Source organism: Schistocerca serialis, chromosome 2, assembly GCF_023864345.2.
Source record: "Schistocerca serialis cubense isolate TAMUIC-IGC-003099 chromosome 2, iqSchSeri2.2, whole genome shotgun sequence".
In the NCBI taxonomy this organism is placed as follows: domain Eukaryota; kingdom Metazoa; phylum Arthropoda; class Insecta; order Orthoptera; family Acrididae; genus Schistocerca; species Schistocerca serialis.
Window position 1 is genome coordinate 961,381,107 of NC_064639.1, and position 27,107 is coordinate 961,408,213.

The 27,107-nt window shown below is 39.2% G+C and overlaps 1 protein-coding gene across 1 annotated transcript in view; it reads left to right on the forward strand.

The window, feature by feature from the left end:
- Window positions 1–27,107, forward strand: part of LOC126458348 (probable methylmalonate-semialdehyde dehydrogenase [acylating], mitochondrial) — a 74,881-nt gene that overhangs the window by 13,857 nt on the left and 33,917 nt on the right. The window contains exon 8 of the mRNA XM_050095314.1: window positions 303–482. Coding sequence (XP_049951271.1) covers window positions 303–482 — 180 coding nt within the window. The remainder of the gene's footprint in view (window positions 1–302; window positions 483–27,107) is intronic.

A 27,107-nucleotide genomic window follows, 5' to 3' on the forward strand; every position in this document is an offset into this window, starting at 1 on the left:
TTACGACTTGCTATCACAGCTTTAAGGCGAAGGTCCCAGTTTTGAATCCTGGTCCAGTACACATTTATAATCCACCAGGAAGTTTCAAATCAATGCACTCTCTGCTTCAGAGTGAAAATCCATTCTGGAAATACGTCTAACATTTCTTGCTGCCACATTTTTCACTATCTCAAGAAGCAAATTATTTGAGAGGTTGTCAGTTATCACTTTTTATTTGTGAATGACATTTTTTGGTAATAAGTTTATGTACTCAAGATTTTTCTGTGACATTAGCACTACAGATATTTTTCAAAAATTTACAGCCCAGTATGAAATGTTACAAGGAGGAAATATTTGGTCCAGTTCTTATAATTTTGTCTGTTGACACTCTGGATGAAGCAGTGCAGCTGATCAACAGAAATCCGTATGGTAATGGAACAGCAATCTTCACCACTAATGGAGCAACTGCTAGAAAATTCACCAATGAAATCGATGTTGGACAGGTATGTATACAGCATTTTTTTATTGAATTATGGTTACTAATGCTCTGACACAAAATTAGAATGTTTGAAGTTATAGAAATTATTCAGGATGTTTTATCACCTACATTTTCAAATTACCCTTAACTTTCTGTGTCAGTTGAGTGAATTCATCAGATTTTAATCCTTACCCATGTTTTGTGTTCATTCGTTCATCAGTTTAATTACTGCAAAACTCGCTGGCAATGTATTTCTTGTGTGTTACACTTGCAACTGATGTTTAAAACATTTTAAGTGATGCATTGGGCATGGGGTAACTATTGCATCCAATTCATCCATAGTTTTTTCTGCTGGTAACCTTTCTTCCTCTGCACATTCACATACAAAAAAGCTATACAGAATGTTAAATCTGGACTGCAGTGAAACAATAAAAGGGAACCATTGATCAATCGAATGTCTTGGTGACCCTGAACATGAAATTGCTGGCAAATGTTATCTGTGACATACAGGAGTATGTGAGCCTGCATAAAGTAAATGTGCAACATTATCCCTCTGAAATTACTGATCACACATTAACTTTGAGGGATCTTCAGGTATTATTCACAAATATTCATTTTGCAGGAAATGAAAGCTGCATCATTGGACATTGTAACCATGCACTCTTAACATTACCTTACAATGTCCTTACACCTTCTTAACATAAATGTACAGCTTTTTGGCCATCCTGAAATGAATTACCTGCCAGTCATTAGTAAAATTATGACAAAGTTGTCTTGAGCTCCATACAGTGTTCGGTCTCAAGGACATTGTTATTGGAAACAAGGTGGCTGCAATTTATTACAGAAGCAGCATATTCTCAGCCTATTTCTAGTTGCATAAACAGATGGAGCACTTTTGGAGTATCATTGTTGCCAAGATTCCTTTGGAGTGCCAAAAAATCTCTCATTACTTACAAGAACAAAGGCATGTTTGCTCAAGTGGAGTGTCTTCTTGTCTTCCAGACACCACCATTATTGCATGTTGGCATTTATTGAGATTCTTGGGAGTGACAGCCATGACAAACTTTTCACCTGATGTGTGAGATATAAGACAAGCAAAACAACCTCAGACTTAAAGAAGAATGTAATAATTCCAATTCCAAAGAAAGCAGTTGTTGACATGTATGAATACCATCAAACCACCAGTTTAATAAGTCATGGAGTCAAAAAATTTTTACACATATTATTTACTGAGGAACAGAAAAACTGGTGGATGCCAACTTTCGGGAAGGTAAATTTGGGTTCTGGAGAAATGAAGGCTCTGGAAGCAATACGGGTCTTCCGATTTGTCTTAGAAAATAGGTTACAGAAAGGTAAAACTGGGTATGTAGCACTGTTAGAGTTAAGGTGCCTCAACATAATGCCTTTTTTCTATTCAACTTTGCTCATGTGCATAAATTTCCAACAGTGGAAGTATACATGTGCATTTTGAGCATGTGTAGTTTCCTGGAAATGGAAGTCCGCCTTTGGTGGGAACTTCGTGCATTCTGGCTGACGACAGGCGGCTGGGGCCCTGTGTGTTTCATTGTGTAGTGTGTTGAGGTTATGCTGTGAAGGGATTTGTGTAGTAATGGCTGTTGACTTCAAAGGAAACACACTAAATTTTATGGATGATTACAGACAAAGAAAAGCCATATGGCATGCCACTTCTAAAGATTATTTGAATAAAAATTTGAGATGTGATGCCCTAAGCATCACCTATTTAAAAAAAAAGTATCTGATCATGTTACTGTAAAGAATAAGATGATGCAAGTTTCAAAGTAGAAAATGAGAAGAATAATCCAGGAATTTATGAAGAGTGTATATGAAAACTGTGGACAAGTATTAATGCTATGGTGACTTGGAGAACATCTGTGAACCTAAAGATCAAGCAGACACAGCGAACCCAGCTAAATATCGCCCCATAACATGCCTACCAACAATATACAAAATATTAACTTCAGTCATTAAACAGAAACTAGTGACACATACAACACAGAACAAAATTGTAAATGAAGAACAAAAAGGCTGTTGCAAAGGAGCACGAGGATGTAAAGAGCAACTGATAATAGATGCAGAGGTGACATATCAAGCTAAAACTAAACAAAGGTCGCTACACTACGCATACATCGATTACCAAAAAGCTTTTGATAGTGTACCCCACTCATGGTTACTACAAATATTGGAAATATATAAAGTAGATCCTAAATTGATACAGTTCCTAAACATAGTAATGAAAAACTGGAAAACCACACTTAATATCCAAACAAATTCAAATAATATCACATCACAGCCAATACAGATTAAGCGTGGAATATACCAAGGAGATTCAGTAAGTCCTTTCTGGTTCTGCCTTGCTCTGAACCCACTATCCAACATGCTAAATAATACAAATTATGGTTACAATATTACTGGAACATACCCACACAAAATCACACATTTGCTATACATGGATGATCTAAAACTACTGGCAGCAACAAATCAACAACTCAACCAATTACTAAAGATAACAGAAGTATTTAGCAATGATATAAATATGGCTTTTGGAACAGACAAATGTAAGAAAAATAGCATAGTCAAGGGAAAACACACTAAACAAGAAGATTACATATTGGATAACCACAGCGACTGCATAGAAGCGATGGAAAAAACAGATGCCTATAAATATGTAGGATACAGACAAAAAATAGGAATAGATGATAGAAATATTAAGGAAGAGCTAAAAGAAAAATATAGACAAAGACTAACAAAAATACTGAAAACAGAATTGACAGCAAGAAACAAGACAAAAGCTATAAATACCTATGCTATACCAATATTGACCTACTCATTTGGAGTAGTGAAATGGAGTAACACAGACCTAGAAGCACTCAATACACTTACACGATCACAATGCCACAAATATAGAATACATCACATACATTCAGCAACAGAAAGATTCACATTAAGCAGAAAGGAAGGAGGAAGGGGATTTATCGACATAAAAAACCTACATTATGGACAGGTAGACAATTTAAGAAAATTCTTTGTAGAACGAGCAGAAACTAGCAAAATACACAAAGCAATCACCCACATAAATACATCGGCTACACCACTACAATTTCATAACCACCTCTACAACCCTTTAGATCACATAACATCAACAGATACAAAGAAAGTAAATTGGAAAAAGAAAACACTACATGGCAAGCACCCGTATCATCTAACACAGCCACACATCGATCAAGACGCATCCAACACATGGCTAAGAAGAGGCAATATATACAGTGAGACAGAAAGATTCATGATTGCAATACAGGATCAAACAATAAACACCAGATATTACGCAAGCATATTATTAAAGATCCCAATACCACAACAGATAAATGCAGACTTTGCAAACAACAAATAGAAACAGTAGATCACATCACAAGCGGATGTACAATACTAGCAAATACAGAATACCCCAGAAGACATGACAACGTCACAAAAATAATACATCAACAGCTTGCCTTACAACATAAACTTTTAAAACAACACGTTCCTACATACAAGTATACACCACAAAATGTACTGGAGAATGATGAATACAAGTTATACTGGAACAGAACCATTATAACAGATAGAACAATGCCACATAACAAACCTGACATCATACTCACCATTAAAAAGAAGAAATTAACACAACTAATTGAAATATCCATACCCAATACAGCAAATATACAGAAGAAAACAGGAGAAAAAATTGAAAAATACATCCAACTGGCTGAGGAAGTCAAGGACATGTGGCATCAGGATAAAGTTGACATTATACCAATTATACTTTCAACTACAGAAGTCATACCACGCAATATCCACCAGTACATCAATGCAATACAGCTACATCCAAACTTATATATACAACTTCAGAAATCCGTAATTGTTGATACATGTTCAATTGCCCGAAGGTTCCTAAACGCAATGTGACATATGCCGTGCAGTTGAAGGGAAGTGACGCTTGATCAAGGTCCGCGTCACTTTCATTCCGAACCAGACCTGAGGTCTGAGAGAGGAAAGATAATAATAATAATAGGAGCACTCAGTACACTAAATACACACACTAGGCAGAGATCAGAACCAACCAACACACAGAAGAAACCCACAAAACCAGCATGGCAACACAGGCTACAGACCAGAATAGAAAAACTGAGAAAAGACATCAGACAGCTAACACAATTTATAAGAAAAGAAATGTCAGACAAAAAACCAAAAAGGTTAGGTAAAATCTCACAACAAGAAGTGATAGAGCAGTTAGATGAAAAGGAGCAGAAATTACAAGCATTGGCCAAATGACTTAGAAGATACTAGAAGGAAACAAAACCAAACATTCAACACAAACCAAAAGAAATTTTACCAGACAATAGATAACACACACATTAAAATAGACAATCCACCAAACATAACAGACATGGAACACTTCTGGAGCAACATATGGTCAAACCCGGTACAGCATAACAGGCATGCACGGTGGATACAAGCAGAAACAGACGCATACAAGATGATACCACAAATGGCTGAAGTGATAATTTTGCAACATGAAGTCACCCAAGCAATTAATTCTACTCACAATTGGAAAGCCCCTGGAAAAGATAAAATAGCAAATTTCTGGCTAAAGAAGTTCACCTCAACACATTCACATTTAACTAAATTATTTAACAGTTACATTGCAGACCCATAAACATTCTCTGATACACTTACACATGGAACAACTTATCTGAAACCTAAAATCAAGTAGACACAGCAAATCCAGCTAAATATCGCCCCATAACATGCCTACCAACAATATACAAAATATTAACTTCAGTCATTACACAGAAATTAATGACACATACAACACAGAACAAAATTATAAATGAAGAACAAATAGGCTGTTGCAAAGGAGCACGAGGATGTAAAGAGCAACTGATAATAGATGCAGAAGTGACATATCAAGCTAAAACTAAACAAAGCTCGCTACACTACACAAACATTGATTACCAAAAAGCTTTTGATAGTGTACCCCACTCATGGTTACTACAAATATTGGAAATATACAAAGTAGATCCTAAATTGGTACAGTTCCTAAAAATAGTAATGAAAAATTGGAAAACCACACTTAATATCCAAACAAATTCAAATAATATCACATCGCAGCCAATAAAGATTAAGCGTGGAATATACCAAGGAGACTCATTAAGTCCTTTCTGGTTCTGCCTTGCTCTGAACCCTCTATCCAACATGCTAAATAATACAAATTATGGATACAATATTACTGGAACATACCAACACAAAATCACACATTTGCTATACATGGATGATCGAAAACTACTGGCAGCAACAAATCAACAACTCAACCAATTACTAAAGATAACAGAAGTATTCAGCAATGATATTTGGAACAGACAAATGTAAGAAAAATAGCATAGTCAAGGGAAAACACAATAAACAAGAAGATTACATATTGGATAACCACAGTGACTGCATAGAAGCGATGGAAAAAACAGATGCCTATAAATATCTAGGATACAGCCAAAAAATAGGAACAGATGATACAAATATTAAAGAAGAACTAGAAGAAAAATACAGACAAAGACTAACAAAAATACTGAAAACAGAATTGACAGCAAGAAACAAGACAAAAGCTATAAATACTTATGCTATACCAATATTGACCTACTCATTTGGAGTAGTGAAATGGAGTAACACAGACCTAGAAGCATTCAATACACTTACACGATCACAATGCCACAAATATAGAATACATCACACACATTCAGCAACAGAAAGATTCACATTAAGCAGAAAGGAAGGAGGAAGGGGATTTATCGACATAAAAAAATCTACATTATGGACAGGTAGACAATTTAAGAAAATTCTTTGTAGAACGAGCAGAAACCAGCAAAATACACAAAGCAATCACTCATACAAATACATCGGCTACACCACTGCAATTTCATAACCACTTCAACAACCCTTTAGATCACATAACATCAACAGATACAAAGAAAGTAAATTGGAAAAAGAAAACACTACATGGCAAGCACCCGTATCATCTAACACAGCCACACATCGATCTAGATGCATCCAACACATGGCTAAGAAAAGGCAATATATACAGTGAGACGGAAAGATTCATGATTGCAATACAGGATCAAACAATAAACACCAGATGTTACTGCAAGCATATTATTAGAGATCCCAATACCACAACAGATAAATGCAGACTTTGCAAACAACAAATAGAAACAGTAGATCACATCACAAGCGGATGTACAATACTAGCAAATACAGAATACCTCAGAAGACATAACAATGGAGCAAAAATAATACATCAACAGCTTGCCATACTACATAAACTAATAAAACAACATGTTCCCACATACACGTATGCACCACAAAATGTAGTGGAGAATAATGAATACAAATTATACTGGAACAGAACCATTATAACAGATAAAACAACACCACATAACAAACCTGACATCATACTCACCAATAAAAAGAAAAAATTAACACAGCTAATCGAAATATCCATACCCAATACAACAAATATACAGAAGAAAACAGGAGAAAAAATTGAAAAATACATCCAACTGGCTGATGAAGTCAAGGACTTGTGGCATCAGGATAAAGTTGACATTATACCAATTATACCAGGGCCGGCCAAACGCTGCACAGTGTGCAGACGTGCGGAAGTGCTGCACATGTGCGCACGTGTGCGACAGCGACATCTGTTATTAGACATGTGTCCTAAATGAACGGCGGAAGCTCCACTTCGCTGTTTATGTGATACAAGCAAGAGCGCAACATACCCAGTCTCGTTTACCCCTGGTAACCGTAACCTTAACAGAGAAATACTGAGAAATGGCAGGTACTGTGAAAAAGCAAAGGACGGGAGATCTATGTTCTCAGTCGTTTAAAAATGACTGGGAACTGCAATTCTTTTTTGTAGCCGTTGGTGAAAACTCAGTGTTTGCTATGCCGCTGAATAATATGCAGCCAGCATAAGTTTTCAATTGAAAGACACTAAAATACATATCACAGAGATGAGTGTAGTGCACTCAAGAGTGAAGAACGGCAAGCAAAATTAAATGTCCTTAAGAAAATGGATGAGACACACAAACTCGATTATCATTTCTCATGACCAGTGATAAACGTGTTTGGATTTATCCCTTTCATAATTAAAAATTAATGTTTACTAACTGCGCATTATTGCCTCATTCTGCTCCATGTTACATTATTATCAGGAAAGTTGGTCATTAAACCGATTGTTCCAATGTATGCTTACATTTAGGGTTTTTTTTAAATGTGTGTAGGGCTACGCTCAGCTGAAGTCAATAAACGTAACATTCATCTAATTGTCGGTTATTATGCAGATTTCAGACGGAGCTGATGAAAGATGTAGCAATAATGGTATTGAAATAACAGATGATCATTGAGAGCTCTGCGGTTATCATTCCGTTCAGAGCTCAGTGAGACAGAAATTATGTGGGTGTAACTGAGGGCACCGAGAATTAGTTATAGGAAACCTTGCATTAGTTTAATGTTATTTGAAATCATGAATAAGGTTTGTTGGAAGTCGCTAAGTGCTCTCTTTCTTAAATACTAGATCAAAAACATTAAGGGTATTTACCTGCCGTCAATCAAGCTGTCTTAATAAAAACCCACAGTTGTTAACTGTATTACTTGTCTTACTGGGTTAAACTGTCAACATAAACGTATACGTCTCAATAAGTAGACTGTGACAGTATTTTAAATGTTTGGTACGCGAAATACCTTCCCATAGATGACTTGCAAGCTATGGAAAGAGCACTAGAATGCGCTGATACAGAGTATCCCAGCAAGTGGATAAAGCGACATCTGTGCGTAGAAACATGCACTACATGAAGGTTGACGGCTGCGGTGTGCACGCTGTGACCCGGAGGTTGGACATGTGCAAGAGCACTACACGCGTGCGGAATTTCTGGCTGGCCCTGAATTACACTATCAACTACAGGAGTCATACCACACAATATCCACCAGTACATCAATGCAATATAGCTACATCCAAACTTATATATACAACTACAGAAATCTGTAATTATTGATAAATGTTCAATTACCCAAATGTTCCTAAATGTAATGTAACATATACTGTACAGTTAAAAGGAAGTCACGCTTGATCAAGGTCCGCGTCACTTTCCAGTTTTGACCAGACATAACGCCTTAGAAAAGAAATAATAATAATATCCGTCAGAAACAGAATTATTAACAGTTCAGAGGCAACCTCTATCAGAAGTTAAATGGAAAATGGTCTATTACCTTGACCTCTAATCACCAAAAGTTAATTGTTTGTCTTAAAGGTGGAAAATATATTAATAAATTGCCAAGTGATTTTATCAACGTTGCGGGTGACACACAGACAGTTGCTACTGTGAAATCTAAGTGATCCAGAATGAAGTACAGTCCTCATGAGTTCACTTCCAACTTTTACTGAAAAAAGTCTACCCAGCTCTGATGCCATCCAAGGCACAATGCTCACAGACAATTGACTGGCACAGACAGATTGATAAGTGTCTCTTTTCACACTCTGTTTAGCTGTATTTATGTAGAGGTGCAGTGGATCGTCAAACAGAACATCTGCTGTCAACTGCCCTAGGAACAGGTAACAGTATCTAAATGGCCCATTTCTTGGACATATATTAATTAATAGCTCTGCCATTTAACAATTACAGTCTTCTTAGAATGGAACTGACAGCGGAACTTGACCTCTGAACTTGACTAGTTAAGATTCCTTGTAATCATTGTTATTTGTGATAAAGTTTTGAAACCTGGTACAGCTTTGTTATTGCATGAATGTTATTGATTTCTGTAATTAGAAGTTTCTATTCCAAATACAAGTGATACTTAATCTGACATGAATAAGGACATTTTTGTTCAAAATTTGGTTTCCAGTAAATAATTTGAAAACTTGTAGAGGTTGCTTATTAGCATCACACATTTATTTTTCTGATGTAAAATTCCATTGGGAACCTTGTGCACCATGAATTGTATTATTGTAAATATGGTTTGGATAAATGGCAGCACAGGTCCTAAAGATTGAAATCCTTCATTTTACAGATAGATTTCAGTTACTGTGTGACCATCTTCTGCGCTAAGAAAACATAATAACCATCAGATATGAGAATCTTAACACAAATGTGGCCCTATTTATAACCACCATCAAAAAGAACATAGTCAGGAAAACATATACAAATATACAAAACATACAAATATACAAAACATACAAATATACAAAACATATACAAATATATCATCTTCTGCGCTAAGAAAACATAATAACCATCAGATATGAGAATCTTAACACAAATGTGGCCCTATTTATAACCACCATCAAAAAGAACATAGTCAGGAAAACATATACAAATATACAGATTCTCATACATATCGAACTATTTGAACCTTGCAGGCCCATACCATAACAACACAACGTTCTCTGTGAAGTGTAACATGTACTGTGATGATTACTTCCAGCAGGTATCTTCACTTTCACTGTAAACATTAATTTTGAAATTACAAAAGAACCTATCATGTGACCTTAGCGGTTCTCGATCCAACATACAGTGAGCTTTTAGCTTACACAGCCAACTATTTATGCTCAGTATAGCAAAACAAGCATCATAGTGCCCTCTACATGGCAAAGCGTACAACATGGAGACATCAATTACAGTAAATACCGTTAATAGAAAAAAACCATAGCTTACAAAAAAATAACCTTTAAAATCAAATGACGATTTTTTTACCATCTGAAGTCATAGCTAAACTGTCAAAAAAATGCAGCACAGGCATAACAAAGAACAAATAAAACTATGCCCTCTGACACAGTCAAGATAAAATGTGTACGAATACACGTAATGAAAAGCACATAGTAATTTCTCAAATCAGAAAAATTAGTGTCAGAAACCCCCTTTTTCCAGTTCCAAAAACATCAGTTGAATGTAAAAAGATTAACCTTTGTAATGGGACATTATGCCCTCTCTTAACATCCTCGAAAACTTGAACAACCCAATGATTGACATTATCAGCATACATTCTTAACAGGCATTTACAACAAGTAATAACAAGATATTAACAACCATACAATAGTCTCCTATATGATGTATTGGACCCATAATATTGCTATTTTTCAAGTGACCAACTTACACTAAATTTCAATAATGACAAAGTGGGCCAAATATACTGGGTGACAATTACTGAACTATATGCAAAAAATGTAAATTGGTTGCAAACTTTGGCATGCACACGCTTTGTTCAACATGTAAGCGTCACTACAGGTATTCAGACTTGTGCTATTACATGTTCAATATGCTTGCCACCATTGGCGATGATGTGGAGAGATGAAAAGCAAAATTCTGCATGACCCGCTGAAGTGTTAAGAGTATCTGTGCAGTCAATGACCTGAATGGCTGCTTTCAGCTCAGCAGTGGTTTTGGTGTTGTTATTGCTGTAAACCTTTGTCTTCAATGTAGCCCCACAAAAAGGAGTTGCATGCGTTCAGGTCTGGAGAATATGGTGGCAAATTGAGGCCCACGCCAGTGGTGTCGGGGTACCCCAGAGCCAGAATACAGTACCCAAGCACTTCTCCAGGACATCAAACACTTTCCTACTTTGATAGGGTCGAGCTCAGTCTTATATGAACCACATCTTGTCAAAACAGGGTCACTTTGGATAATGTGGATGAAAGACTGTTACAAAACCTTCATGTAGTGTTTGGTAGTCAAGATGTCATCAAGGAATATCACACTGATTATTCCATGACTGGACATTGCACATCACACAGTCACCTATTGAGGGTGAAGAGACTTCTCAAATGCACCAATTTTGCTTATTGACGAACCCATTCAAATGAAAGTGAGCTTCATCGCTAAAACAAACATTCACATCAAAGTCCTGTTCGTCAATTCTGTGGACAATAGTATGGGCAAAACGCAACCACTATTCCATGGCCCTGGGGCTTAATAGCTGATGGGTTTGAATTTTGTATGGAAAGAGATGAAGGTCTTAAACAGTAATTTGTGACAGTGTTTCCCATTTGATTCCCACCTGTTGTGCAGCTTGTTGATTCATTTCCTTTGGCTGATTTGAAACACATGGCATGTTTTCATGCATTTTCGCCCTTTTTGGACAACTGACATTGCCAATACTGTCATCATGAACACTACCTGTTCTCTCAGTCTTGCAAGTCAAATTCTTGGCTGTTGGCACCCTTGGACCAGTTGTCTTCAGCTTGAACTTGGTAGGAAACTTTAGTTTAGCTGCTGTTGGGTGGTTTTACTCACATAGGCCTTCACAAGCACTATGCATGCTGTACCTGCAGATGGCTAGCAACAATAAGGCGCATGTGCATTTGTATACTAATTCCCATCATGCCCTGTGGCAAACATGCAGTTTGAATGCCCTAACACAGACCATTCAGAAGTTATGACTATTGTTTTCATATAGTTCAATAACTGTCACCCTGTACATTGCAAATAGGGCACAAAAATAAAAATAATGTCCACCATTTGTTATTAGAAAACCTGATAAGCACCTCTTAACAAAAAACTGCTGAAGGAAAGGTAAGTCTAAGTGCACACAAAGTTTATGCTCATATCGTGAATCAGCGTGTTGCACTGTATAAGACATAATACCAGCTAATCTTTCATCTTGTTGCTGGCCCTGTGGACGGCCTTCCTGCCATGCAAAGCTCTCAAAGTGCTTTCAAAAATGGGCACTTCTCGTAAGTGTCTGTTCATTAAACAACATGGAATTCCAAGATTTCAGACTACAGGAAATCTCCATCTTCTCAAGGAGATTGAGATATCTGCCCTTTTGTTTTTTGCTGTACAACAATTTAAGCTGTGATGTCCCATCAGGAGGAGCATGGCCTGTACCAATCAAATGTGCATGTCAGTGTTCTGAGGAATGTCATTACCTGTAGGTGTGCAGGGCATCTGTCAGTAATGAAAATAATGTTTCTTTCTGCTGCACCCATATTAGCATCTAAACTCCTTAGAAGCTTTGCACACATTTCAGCTGTCATCCAGGCATTGCTAATAAAATTGCAGGTGCTCGGTATTAGTGTTCTTGTTTCAGGCAGGCCATCCACCTTTGCAAGATACTAGTCTTTAGTGATGGTAAATCATTACTTTTATGAGAAGAAGACACAACTCCAAATTTTATTGCATTGTGGAATCACCCTGAACATTGGTGCATAGAATCTACCAATGAAAACTATAATTTTAAAATAAAACGAAATGTAACTGGATAGATTTTTTTAAATCTACTCAGCAAGTGGAGACAGGAGAACTTTCATAGCCAGTGGCCCCTTCTCCTGGCAGGAGGATAGAAGGGGAAGGAAGAGGGGTGAAGGAAAAGGACTGGTGAGCTGTAGGAAAATCGATAGATTTCATAATAGTCACCCAGAACTCAGAACTTGCCGGATTGGATGAGAAGGAAAGACTGATTGTGGGGGACTGCACCAGATGAGATTTTCAAATCTCGTCTGGTGCAGGTCCCAACAATCGGCCTTTCCTTCTCATGCCATCTGATAAGTCTCCCATGGCCCAGGGTTCTGGGCGACTTCTCCAAACTCTTTCCCTTTTCCTAGACCTCACCGACCGTTATTCTTCACCCCTCTTCCTTTCCCTTCAACCATTCTGCCAGGAGGAGCCACTGACTTCAAAAACCTTGCAAATTTTACTACAGTGTGTGTGTGTGTGTGTGTGTGTGTGTGTGTGTGTGTGTTGTCCTGCCACTGCGTGATGAGTAGGTTTTTTTTAAATCCATCCAGTTACAGTATATAGGATGCGTTTCACAGCAACCATGTACAATGTTTAATACAAGAACTGAAATTTTCTGAGACCCGAGATTACTCACAATATTGTAATGTAGAAATTAAATAAATTTTGCCCTTCACATCAGAAAAAAATATAGAAAGCTGCACAGCTGCAACCGTATAACAAACTTTAGCTACCCTTTTCTGTTCCTCATTGGCATGTGATCATGAACCTGCCAGAATTTGTAAAACTGAAGGGTAAAACCAAATGTAGCCTACAAAGCTTCATTCAAGACAACCATACAGATTTAGTCTTGAACTGATAAGTGTGCAGCTAAACAAAGGTGTTAGGCATCTTTGAACACACGTTCTCCCTTTTTAATGCAGTGGGACAGAAAATTCAACATTCACGAATGCCTGCTCATTTGCTAGTGTATAGGACATGAAAAAGACTATGCCATATTATGTTTCTTTGCCATGTCATCTTAAACGTTCTTGTTTTGCTGTCTGCTGAAACTTCCACAATGTAGTAGTCAAAACTTTCATAAACAACTTGTAACCAATGCACAAAACACCATTATTTTATGGTACTGGAAATTGGCAGTTATTTGAATTTTCCAGCAAAAAATTATAATGTACCTATTGGCAGTAGAATACTTTGTAAATTATAGACATTCTTTCCTGCAACTCACCAAAAAACTTAGGAATTTTGACTTAACTGGAGTTCACTTTGCAAACTGTTCAGTGTTTCTTCCTTAAAAAAGGACTTTCTCTTAAAGGGGATTCATTAGAAATGAATATCAGGAACATTGTTCTTGTGGCAATTTCGCCAGAACCAATTGTGGATTGTGGTTTGTCTCATAACGTACATAATGTAAATCATTTGATTCAGGTACAGGAGACACGTCAAATTGTGGTAAAATTTCACATTAGACAAAGAACAGCTGATGTTAACAAACAGCATAATAATAATAATAATAATAATAATAACAATAATAATTTTTATACAAACTTACAATAAAATCGAGCACTTTATTACCCCTTGCCCAAGTTCTCATTTCATCCTCTATGAATTCTTCTCTTGAACAGTAGCATTTCTCCCACAGAATCTGCTGTAGCCTTGTTTTTAAAATTTTTGGCTTCATGTTAAATATGTTTTTGCCTATTGACTTGGTGTATATTGTCATACCCGTATATTGTGGCGTCTGTGCATACAATTTCAACTGGCGTGTGGGTAGCATAAAATTATTTTTATTTCTTGTGTTCTATGTATGGTTAAAATGATTCTCCCCAAATAATTTTTATCTGCTGTGCAAATATAGAAGTAACATTAAAGATTTGTAGTTTTCGAAATAATGGGCGACAAGGCTCTGTTCGCTGTGCAGTGCACATGTATTGGACAATTTTCTTTTGCAGTTTCAGTATTTGAGTTACACAACTGGAACTTCCCCAGAAAATTATCCCATATCTAATGACAGATTCAAAATAACTGTGATAAGCATTTTTTCCTGTACTCATGTCTGTGGAATTTGCTAGTATTTGCATTGCAAATGCAAGACTGCGTAGTTTATTTGACCAAAAGTCAACATGTGTATTCCAGCTTAAGTTATTGTCCTCATATAGTCCCAGGAATTTGACCGTGTCAACTTCTTTCATAGGTTGATTGTTATATTGTATTTTAAGTTCCGCACATTTTGAATCTGTTTTTGAAAAGTGGGAATTCCTTAAAGTGGGTTTGTTAATACAGAGTTCTATTGTACTTACTATGTAGCAGAGAGGCTGATGGCAGAATAAAAACCAGATGGAATAGTTTATAATCTTTTGGTCAGTATCCTTCCTTGGAGCTAACTCAACAACTAAATCACACTCATATATGCAGTATTACAATACACTCTGATGATTGTTAATGTATCTACCATATGGTGAAAAGTACCTATATTCCTCCCTCTGAGTGATGCTTACAAAGTCTAAAATGAAAAAGTAATTCTCAAAGTATTGACAGCCATGTAGGCAGATCAAATTCATAGCCAGTTAGTGTTTGCAGTGTGTCAAAGAACTAAATCTGTAGTACCGAATAGATCTACTAGATAATACATAACAAGAAGCAAGAAGGAAATGAGACAAGTTTTGCCAGTGACATAATTCTATCTGGCAACAATAGACTTGAATGTTGTTGTTGTTGTTGTTGTTGTTGTGATCTTCAGTCCCAAGACTGGTTAGATGCAGCTCTCCATGCTACTCTATCCTGTGCAAGCTTTTTCATCTCGCAGTACCTACTGCAACCTAGATCCTTTTGAATCTGCTTAATGTATTCATCTCTTGGTCTCCCTCTATGATTTTTACCCTCCATGCTGCCCTCCAGCACTAAATTCATGATCCCTTGATGCCTTAGAACATGTCCTACCAACTGATCCCTTCTTCTAGTAAAGCTGTGCCACAAACTTCTCTTCTCCCCAATTCTATTCAATACCTCCTCATTAGTTATGTGATCTACCCATCTAATCTTCAGCATTCTTCTGTAGCAGCACATTTCGAAAGCTTCTATCCTCTTCTTGTCCAAACTAGTTATCATCCATGTTTCACTTCCATACATGGCTACACTCCATACAAATACTTTCAGAAACGACGTCCTGACACTTAAATCTATACTCGATGTTAACAAATTTCTCTTCTTCAGAAACACTTTCCTTGCCATTGCCAGTCTACATTTTATATCCTCTCTACTTCGACCATCATCAGTTAATTTGCTCCCCAAATAGCAAAACTCCTTAACTACTTTAAGTGTCTCATTTCCTAATCTAATTCCCTCAGCATCACCCGATTTAATTCGAATACATTCCATTATCCTTGTTTTGCTTTTGTTGATGTTCATCTTATACCCTCCTTTCATGACACTGTCCATTCCGTTCAACTGCTCTTCCAAGTCCTTTGCTGTCTCTGACAGAATTACAATGTCATCGGCGAACCTCAAAGTTTTTATTTCTTCTCCATGGATTTTAATACCTACTCCAAATTTTTCTATTTTTTCCTTCACTACTTGCTCAATAAACAGATTGAATAACATCGGGGAGAGGCTACAACCCTGTCTCACTCCCTTCCCAACCACTGCTTCTCTTTCATGCCCCCTGACTCTTAAAACTGCCATCTGGTTTCTGTACAAATTGTAAATAGCCTTTCGCTCCCTGTATTTTATGCCTGCCACCTTCAGAATTTAAAAGAGAGTATTCCAGTCAACATTTTCAAAAGCTTTCTCTAAGTCTACAAATGCTAGAAACTTAGGTTTGCCTTTCCTTAATCTAGCTTCTAAGATAAGTCGTAGGGTCAGTATTGCCTCACGTGTTCCAATATTTCTACGGAATCCAAACTGATCTTCCCCGAGGTCGGCTTCTATCAGTTTTTCCATTCATCTGTAAAGAATTCGCATTAGTATTTTGCAGCTGTGGCTTATTATACTGATTGTTCGGTAATTTTCACATCTGTCAACACCTGCTTTCTTTGGGATTGGAATTATTAAATTCTTCGTAAAGTCTGAGGGTATTTTGCCTTTCTCATACATCTTGCTCTCCAGATGGTAGAGTTTTGTCAGGACTGGTTCTTCCAAGGCTGTCAGTAGTTCTAATGGAATGTTGTCTACTCTCGGGGACTTGTTTCGACTCAGGTCTTTCAGTGCTCTGTCAAACTCTTCACGCAGTATCATATCTCCCATTTCATCTTCATCTACATCCTCTTCCATTTCCATACTATTGTCCTCAAGAACATCACCCTTGTATAGACCCTCTTATATATTCCTTCCACATTTCTGCTTTCCCTTCTTTGCTTAGAACTGGGTTTCCATCTGTGCTCTTGATATTCATACAAATGGTTCTCTTTTCTCCAAAGGTCTCTTTAATTTTCATGTAGGCAGTATCTATCTTACCCCTAGTCAGAGAAGTCTCTACATCCTTACATTCGTCCTCTAGCCATCCCTGCTTAGCCACTTTGCACTTCCTGTCAATCTCATTTTTGAGACCTTTGTATTCCTTTTTGCCTGCCTCATTTACTGCATTTTTATATTTTCTCCTTTCATCAATTAAATTCAATATTTCTTCTGTTACCCAAGGAGTTCTACTAGCCCTCGTCTTTTTACCTACTTGATCCTCTGCTGCTTTCACTACTTCATCCCTCAAAGCTACCCATTCTTCTTCTACTGTATTTCTTTCCCCCATTCCTGTCAATTGTTCCCTTATGCTCTCCCTGAAACGCTGTACAACCTCTGGTTTAGTCAGTTTATCCAGGTCCCATCTCCTTAAATTCCCACTTCTTTGCAGTTTCTTCAGTTTTAATCTACAGTTCATAACCAATAGATTGTGATCAGTCCACATCTGCCCCTGGAAATTTCTTACTATTTAAAACCTGATTCCTAAATCTCTGTCTAACCATTATATAATCTATCTGAAACCTGTCAGTATCTCCAGGCTTCTTCCATGTATACAGCCTTCTTTCGTGATTTTTGAACCAAGTGTTAGTTATGATTAAGTTGTGTTCTGTGCAAAATTCTACCACGCAGCTTGCTCTTTCATTTCTTAGCCCCAACCCATATTCACCTACTACATTTCCTTCTCTTCCTTTTCCTACTATCGAGTTCCAGTCACCCATGACAATTAAATTTTCGTCTCCCTTCACTATCTGAATATTTTCTTTTATCTCATCATACATTTCATCAATCTCTTCATCATCTGCGTAACTAGTTGGCATATAAACTTGTACTACTGTGGTAGGCGTGAGCTTCGTATCTTGGCCACAATAATGCGTTTACTATGCTGTTTGTAGTAGGTTACCCGAACTACTATTTTTTTTATTCATTATTAAACCTACTCCTGCATTACACCTATTTGATTTTGTATTTATAATCCTGTATTCGCCTGACCAAAAGTCTTGTTCCTCCTGCCACCAAACTTCACTAATTCCCACTATATCTAACTTTAACCTATCCATTTCCCTTTTTAAATTTTCTAACCAACCTGCCCGATTAAGGGATCTGACATTCCACACTCCGATCCGTAGAACGCCAGTTTTCTTTCTCCTGATAACGACATACTCTTGAGTAGTCCCAGCCCGGAGATCCGAATGGGGGACTATTTTACCTCCAGAATATTTTATCCAAGAAAATGCCATCATCATTTACCGTATTTACTCGAATCTAAGCCGCACTTTTTTTCCGGTTTTTGTAATCCAAAAACCGCCTGCAGCTTAGAATCGAGTGCAAAGTAAGCGGAAGTTCTGAAAAATGCTGGTAGGTGCCGCCACAACTAACTTCTGCTGTCGAATATATGTAGCGCTACACAGGCATGCTTTGCAGGCACAAAAATAAATACTGGCACCAAAACCTCAGCGTCAGTAAATAAATTTAAAAAAAAAGGTGGAAGATGAGCTTTTTTCTCCGCCTCAATTTTCAACCACAGCATTTTCATACATTATCCAATGAAGTAAATACAAATTACGTATTGTTAATCTACAAATGTAGCAGCATTTCAGTGTACTACAAAAATCCGACTGGCAAGACTGTTTGGGATGTTTGTCAATATGGCCAACTCTACGTTCTGAATTTTTTCCTACCTATGAGAAGCGTTGGTTGCTAATATTAACTTTTATGAATTGTGAATCACATGCAGTATTCTCTTCGTTATAAGTATAATACGAATATAAACATTTTGCCATGTATTCTTTTGTGTTTGCTGCTATTTCATTTAAATCCTGTCTGCCTAATAAACTACAAAACTAGAGTGAGACAACAGCAAACACGGAAGAATATACATATCATGTCATGTTTATATTCGTATTATTCTTATGCCTAATAGTGATATAGTCAGAAATGAAGCATGAAAATTGACTAGATTTTTAAATCTAAGATGACTCTTACTTCTGTGCAGAATGTAATGTACTAAAGAGGCGTTGTAAAGATTTTCAAATGGAGAAAATTTTTTGCTAGATTCTCGTCCAGAACATCATCTATTATATGCAGTCTATTATTTGGTTCTTGTTGATCATTATCAAAGAAAGCAGCAGTGTAAGTAACAACAAATAGCAGTCTCTTGCCATTGTTTCGCCAATGAGACGATTCCTCTCTTTTTTTTTAATTGTAAGCGGCAGTAGCGTGCACAAAAGCAAGCCATGCTGCGAGCGGTGACAGGCTCTAAACACTCTTTATCAGAATGCGACAAACAATGTATGACACAGTACAGTAATGACTTTTCAACTTAGAGTGACGTAAACACCTATAACAAAGAGAACGGCACTTATCAGTTCAAAGAAAAATAAGCAATCAATTCAAACCAGATGAAGCACATGAAAAAGGAAGGGTATCCGTATAAATATGGACGGAGCGCCTGACGCATAGCAAAGGCTACCGGGTAAAGCTTAACTGCTAAGCTTACGACTCAAACCAAACTACTGTAGCTGTATAGTCATTCATTCGACCTAAATTGTGTCGAATATTACAATGGACCAACTTTGTTTCGATTTGGAGATGTGGCCTAAAACTTTTCTCTCCCCTTGAATTTCGAGTCTCAAATTTCAGGTGCGGCTTAGATTCGAGTGCAGCTTAGATTTGAGTAAATACGGTAACAATACAGTAAAGCTGCATGCCCTCGGGAAAAATTAGAGCTGTAGTTTCCCCTTGCTTTCAGCCGTTCGCAGTACCAGCACAGCAAGGCCGTTTTGGTTGGTGTTACAAGGCCAGATCAGTCAATCATCCAGACTGGTGCCCCTGCAACTACTGAAAAGGCTGCTGCCCCTCTTCAGGAACCACACGTGTGTCTGGCCTCTCAACAGATACCCCTCCATTGTGGTTGCACCTACGGCACAGATATCTGTATCGCTGAGGCATGCAAGCCTCCCCACCAACGGCAAGGTCCATGGTTCAGAGTTAGAAAACTGCTGCAGAAGCAAAGGGAAATTCACAGCAAACATAAACATAGCCAAAGCCTTGCAGACAAACAAAAATTACGCGAAGTGAAATGTAGTGTGAGGAGGGCTATGCGAGAGGCGTTCAATGAATTCGAAAGTAAAGTTCTATCTACTGACTTGGCAAAAAATCCTAAGAAATTTTGGTCTTATGTCAAAGCGTTAGGTGGATCAAAACAAAATGTCCAGACACTCTGTGACCAGAATGGTACTGAAGCAGAGGATGACAGACTAAAGGCCAAAATACTAAATGTCTTTTTCCAAAGCTGTTTCACAGAGGAAGACTGCACTGTAGTTCCTTCTCTAGATTGTCGCACAGTTGACAAAATGATAGATATCGAAATAGACAACAGAGGGATAGAGAAACAATTAAAATCGCTCAAAAGAGGAAAGGCCGCTGGACCTGATGGGATACCAGTTTGATTTTACGCAGAGTACGCGAAGGAACTTGCCCCCCTTCTTGCAGCGGTGTACCGTAGGTCTCTAGAAGAGCGTAGCATTCCAAAGGATTGGAAAAGGGCACAGGTCATCCCCGTTTTCAAGAAGGGACGTCGAACAGATGTGCAGAACTATAGATCTATATCTCTAACGTCGATCAGTTGCAGAATTTTGGAACACGTATTATGTTCGACTATAATGACTTTTCTGGAGACTAGAAATCTACTCTGTAGGAATCAGCATGGGTTTCGAAAAAGACGGTCGTGTCAAACCCAGCTCGCGCTATTCGTCCACGAGACTCAGAGGGCCATAGACACGGGTTCCCGGGTAGATGCCGTGTTTCTTGACTTCCGCAAGGCGTTCGATACAGTTCCTCACAGTCGTTTAATGAACAAAGTAAGAGCATATGGACTATCAGACCAATTGTGTGATTGGATTGAAGAGTTCCTAGATAACAGAATGCAGCATGTCATTCTCAATGGAGAGAAGTCTGCCAAAGTAAGAGTGATTTCAGGTGTGCCCCAGGGGAGTGTCATAGGACCGTTGCTATTCACAGTGTACATAAATGACCTTGAGGATGACATCGGAAGTTCACTGAGGCTTTTTGCGGATGATACTGTAGTATATCGAGAGGTTGTAACAATGGAAAATTGTACTGAAATGCAGGAGGATCTGCAGCGAATTGACGCATGGTGCAGGGAATGGCAATTGAATCTCAATGTAGACAAGTGTAATGTGTTGCAAATACATAGAAAGATAGATCCCTTATCATTTAACTACAAAATAGCAGGTCAGCAACTGGAAGCAGTTAATTCCATAAATTATCTGGGAGTATGCATTAGGAGTGATTTAAAATGGAATGATCGTATAAAGTTGATCGTTGGTAAAGCAGATGCCAGACAGATTCATTGGAAGAATCCTAAGGAAATGCAATCCGAAAACAAAGGAAGTAGGTTACAGTACGCTTGTTTGCCCACTGCTTGATTACTGCTCAGCAGTGTGGGATCCGTACCAGATAGGGTTGATAGAAGAGATAGAGAAGATCCAACGGAGAGCAGCATGCTTCATTACAGGATCATTTAGTAATCGCGAAAGCATTACGGAGATGATGGATAAACTCCAGTGGAAGACTCTGCAGGAGAGACGCTCAGTAGCTCGGTGGGCTTTTGTTGAAGTTTCGAGAACATACTTTCACTGAAGAGTCAAGCAGTGTATTGCTCCCTCCTACGTATATCTTGCGAAGAGACCATGAGGATAAAATCAGAGAGATTAGAGCCCACACAGAAGCATACCGACAATCCTTCTTTCCACGAACAATACGAGACTGGAATAGAAGGGAGAATCGAAAGAGGTACTCAAGGTACCCTCCGCCACACACCATCAGGTGGCTTGTGGAGTATGGATGTAGATGTAGATGTAGAGTATCAAAAGTAAAATGAGGACTACGAAATGTTGTCTGTTAAATTTTGGCAAATGTAACGGAGTTGCATTACGACAAGACATTAAGAGTATTAAATGAGTTTACTATCAAGAGAGTAAATTAACTAACAGTAGCCAATACTGCTAATGAGAAATGCATTGATGAGCCAAAACATCATGACCACTTGCTTAATAGTGTGTTGGTCCATCTCTAGAATACAATACAGGAGCAGTTCTTACTGGCATGGATTTGACAAGAAGGTTCTGGAGGAATGTGGCACCAGATGTGTGTGCAAAAGTGACTAAATACACTTAAATTATGTTGGTGAGTGAGAAATTGGTGCCAGTGATCCAAGTGCATTCCATTGGGAGGCCAAAAAACCAACATGAGTTCAATATCATGTTCCTGAAATCACTGTGGCATGATTAAGGCCTTGTGACATAAACAGTTTCCCTGCTAGTGGCTGTCATCCTGTTAGGGAAGACATTAAGCCTAAGATGACGCAGGAGGATGCGATAATGCTCGTGTAGTCCACAGCTGTTGTGCAGTCTGATTTCTGTCACAGATCTACATCATCTACATCTACATTTATACTCTGCAAGCCACCCAATGGTGTGTGGCGGACGGCACTTTACGTGCCACTGTCATTACCTCCCTTTCCTGTTCCAGTCGCGTATGGTTCGCGGGAAGAACGACTGTCTGAAAGCCTCTGTGCGCGCTCTAATCACTCTAATTTTACATTCGTGATCTCCTCGGGAGGTATAAGTAGGGGGAAGCAATATATTCGATACCTCATCCAGAAACGCACCCTCTCGAAACCCGGCGAGCAAGCTACACCGCGGTGCAGAGTGCTTCTCTTGCGGAGTCTGCCACTTGAGTTTGTTAAACATCTCCGTAACGCTATCACGGTTACCGATTAACCCTGTGACAAAACGCGCCTCTCTTCTTTGGATCCTCTCTATCTCCTCCGTCAACCCGATCTGGTACGGATCCCACACTGATGAGCAATACTCAAGTATAGGTCGAACGAGTGATTTGTAAGCCACCTCCTTTGTTGATGGACTACATTTTCTAAGGACTCTCCCAATGAATCTCAACCTGGTACCCGCCTTACCAACAATTAATTTTATATGATCATTCCACTTCAAATTGTTCCGCACGCATACTCCCAGAGATTTTACAGAAGTAACTGCTACCAGTGTTTGTTCCGCTATCATATAATCATACAATAAAGGATCCTTCTTTCTATGTATTCGCAATACATTACATTTGTCTAATTAAGGGTCAGTTGCCACTCCCTGCACCAAGTGCCTAGCTGCTGCAGATCTTCCTGCATTTCGCTATAATTTTCTAATGCTGCAACTTCTCTGTATACTACAGCATCATCCGCGAAAAGCCACATGGAACTTCTGACACTATCTACTAGGTCATTTATATATATTGTGAAAAGCAATGGTCCCATAACACTCCCCTGTGGCACGCCAGAGGTTACTTTAACGTCTGTAGACGTCTCTCCATTGATAACAACATGCTGTGCTCTGTTTGCTAGAAACTCTTCAATCCAGCCACACAGCTGGTCTGATATTCTGTAGGCTCTTACTTTGTTTATCAGGCGACAGTGTGGAACTGTATCGAACGCCTTCCGGAAGTCAAGAAAAATAGCATCTACCTGGGAGCCTGTATCTAATATTTTCTGGGTCTCATGAACAAATAAAGCGAGTTGGGTCTCACACGATCGCTGTTTCCGGAATCCATGTTGATTCCTACATAGTAGATTCTGGGTTTCCAAAAACGACATGATACTCGAGCAAAAAACATGTTCTAAAATTCTACAACAGATCGACGTCAGAGATATACGTCTATAGTTTTGCGCATCTGCTCGACGACCCTTCTTGAAGACTGGGACTACCTGTGCTACCTCTAGAGACTTGCGGTACACGGCTGTTAGAAGGGGGGCAAGTTCTTTCGCGTACTCTGTGTAGAATCGAATTGGTATCCCGTCAGGTCCAGTGGACTTTCCTCTATTGAGTGATTCCAGTTGCTTTTCTATTCCTTGGACACTTATTTCGATGTCAGCCATTTTTTCGTTTGTGCGAGGATTTAGAGAAGGAACTGCAGTGCGGTCTTCCTCTGTGAAACAGCTTTGGAAAAAGGTGTTTAGTATTTCAGCTTTACGCATGTCATCCTCTGTTTCAATGCCATCATCATCCCGGAGTGTCTGGATATGCTGTTTCGAGCCACTTACTGATTTAACGTAAGACCAGAACTTCCAAGGATTTTCTGTCAAGTCGGTACATAGAATTTTACTTTCGAATTCACTGAACGCTTCACGCATAGCCCTCCTTACGCTAACTTTGACATCGTTTAGCTTCTGTTTGTCTGAGAGGTTTTGGCTGCATTTAAACTAGGAGTGAAGCTCTCTTTGCTTTTGCAGTAGTTTCCTAACTTTGTTGTTGTACCACGGTGGGTTTTTCCCGTCCCTCACAGTTTTACTCTGTACGTATCTGTCTAAAACGCATTTCACGATTGCCTTGAACTTTTTCCATAAACACTCAACATTGTCAATGTCGGAACAGAAATTTTCGTTTTGATCTGTTAGGTAGTCTGAAATCTGCCTTCTATTACTCTTGCTAAACAGATAAACCTTCCTCCCTTTTTTATATTCCTATTTACTTCCATATTCAGGGATGCTGCAACGGCCTTATGATCACTGATTTCCTATTCTACACTTACAGAGTCGAAAAGTTCGGGGCTGTTTGTTATCAGTAGGTCCGAGTTGTTATCTCCACGAGTTGGTTCTTTGTTTGATTGCTCGAGGTAATTTTCAGATAGTGCATTCAGTATAATGTCACTCGATGCTCTGTCCCTACCACCCGCCCAAAACATCTGAGTGTCCCAGTCTATATCTGGTAAATTGGAATCTCCACCTAAGACTATAACATGCTGAGAAAATTTATGTGAAATGTATTCCAAATTTTCTTTGTTGTTCTGACACTAATGCTGCTGAGTCGGGAGGTCAGTAAAAGGAGCCAATTATTAACCTAGCTCGGTTGTTGGGTGTAACCTCCACCCATAATAATTCACAAGAACTATCCTCTTCTACTTCACTACAGGATAAACTATTACTAACAGCGACGAACACTCCACCACCAGTTGCGAGCAATCTATCCTTTCTAAACACCGTCTATAGTTCTGTAAAAATTTTGGCAGAATTTATGTCTGGCTTCAGCCAGCTTTCTGTACCTATAACGATTTCAGCTTTGGTGCTTTCTATCAGCGCTTGAAGTTCCGGTACTTTACCAACGCAGCTTCGACAGTGTAAAATTACAATACCGATTGCTGCTTGGTCACCGCATGTCCTTACTTTGCCCTGCACCCGTTGAGGCTGTTGCCCTTTCTATACTTGCCCAAGGCCATCTACCCTAAAAAACTGCCCAGCCCACGCCACACAACCCCTGCTACCCGTGTAGCAGCCTGTTACGTGTAGTGGACTCCTGACCTATCCAGCGGAACCCGAAACCCCACCACCCTATGGCGCAAGTGGAAGAATCTGCAGCCCACACGGTTGCAGAACCGTCTCAGCCTCTGATTCAGACCCTCCACTCACAGTCAGTCCTGTCGACGATGCTGCAGATGGTGAGCTCCGCTTTCATCCCGCTAGCGAGACTGGCAGTCTTCACCAAATCAGATAGCCGCCGGAAGCCAGAGAGGATTTCCTCCGATCCATAGTGACACACATCATTGGTGCCGACATGAGCGACCACCTGCAGATGGGTGCACCCTGTACCCTTCATGGCATCCGGAAGGACCCTTTCCACATCTGGAATGACTCCCCCCAGTATGCACACGGAGTGCACATTGGTTTTCTTCCCCTCTCTTGCTGCCATATCCCTAAGGGGCCCCATTATGCGCCTGACGTTGGAGCTCCCAACTACCAGTAAGCCCACCCTCTGCAACCGCCCGGATCTTGCAGACTGAGGGGCAACCTCTGGAACAGGACAAGCAGTCATGTCAGGCCGAAGATCAGTATCAGCCTGAGACAGAGCCTGAAACCGGTTCATCAGACAAACTGGAGAGGCCTTCCGTTCAGCCCTCCGGAATGTCTTTCGCCCCCTGCCACACCTTGAGACGACCTCCCACTCTACCACAGGTGAGGGATCAGCCTCAATGAGGGCAGTATCCCGGGCAACCACAGTCGTAGTCTGATCGGGGGATGCGTGGGACGAGCTGGCCGTCCCCGACAAACCCCCATCCGGACCCTCACAGTGATGCCCATTGGCAACAGCCTCAAGCTGTGTGACCGAAGCCAACACTACCTGAAGCTGGGAGCGAAGGTCCCATGGAAGCTGAGGTGAATGGCCGCATAGCATAACTCTGCCCCCCACCAAACTGCATCAGTGGTGCAGTGTGAAAAACTGGAAGTGGAAGCAAGTTGGGGTGAGAATTGTAGCAGATGTCAAAGGTCCCATTACATAAGCAGGTTCAAGTGGATATAGGCTGCAGTAGTTATCAAGAGATGGAAAGGCCTGGAAAGCACAGGGACATAGGGCGCTGCATCACTTTTCAGACTGAAGACTAACAGCAATGATAATTCGAAGCAATTGTGTTGTTCCTTCTGCCTGTATTAATACACAGTTCTGAAATCTAACCTGCATAAATTTTTGTTTCATAGGTTAACAATGCTGCAATTTATTGAACTTTGGCCACAGGTTCTGATATGGCAAACAAAATCAATTTCCACACACATCTTGTGTAATGAAGTGACATACTGTGTGTTTATTCAAATGATCACAACATTTTAGATATTTCAGCAGTGATGATTTGTGCTACATAAGTTACTATGTTATTGCATTGTAAGCTATCCCAAAACTCCAAAAATACTGAGTGAATAATGAGTCAGATTGAATAAGAATTTTCACAGATTCCTATGAAAAAGCAGTATTATTAACAATCCACATGTCCTAGAAACTGTTTCCTGCACTCTTTGTGCAATGCATCGACAATCATCCTGATCACAAGTCCTGCATTTCTTGCCCTCT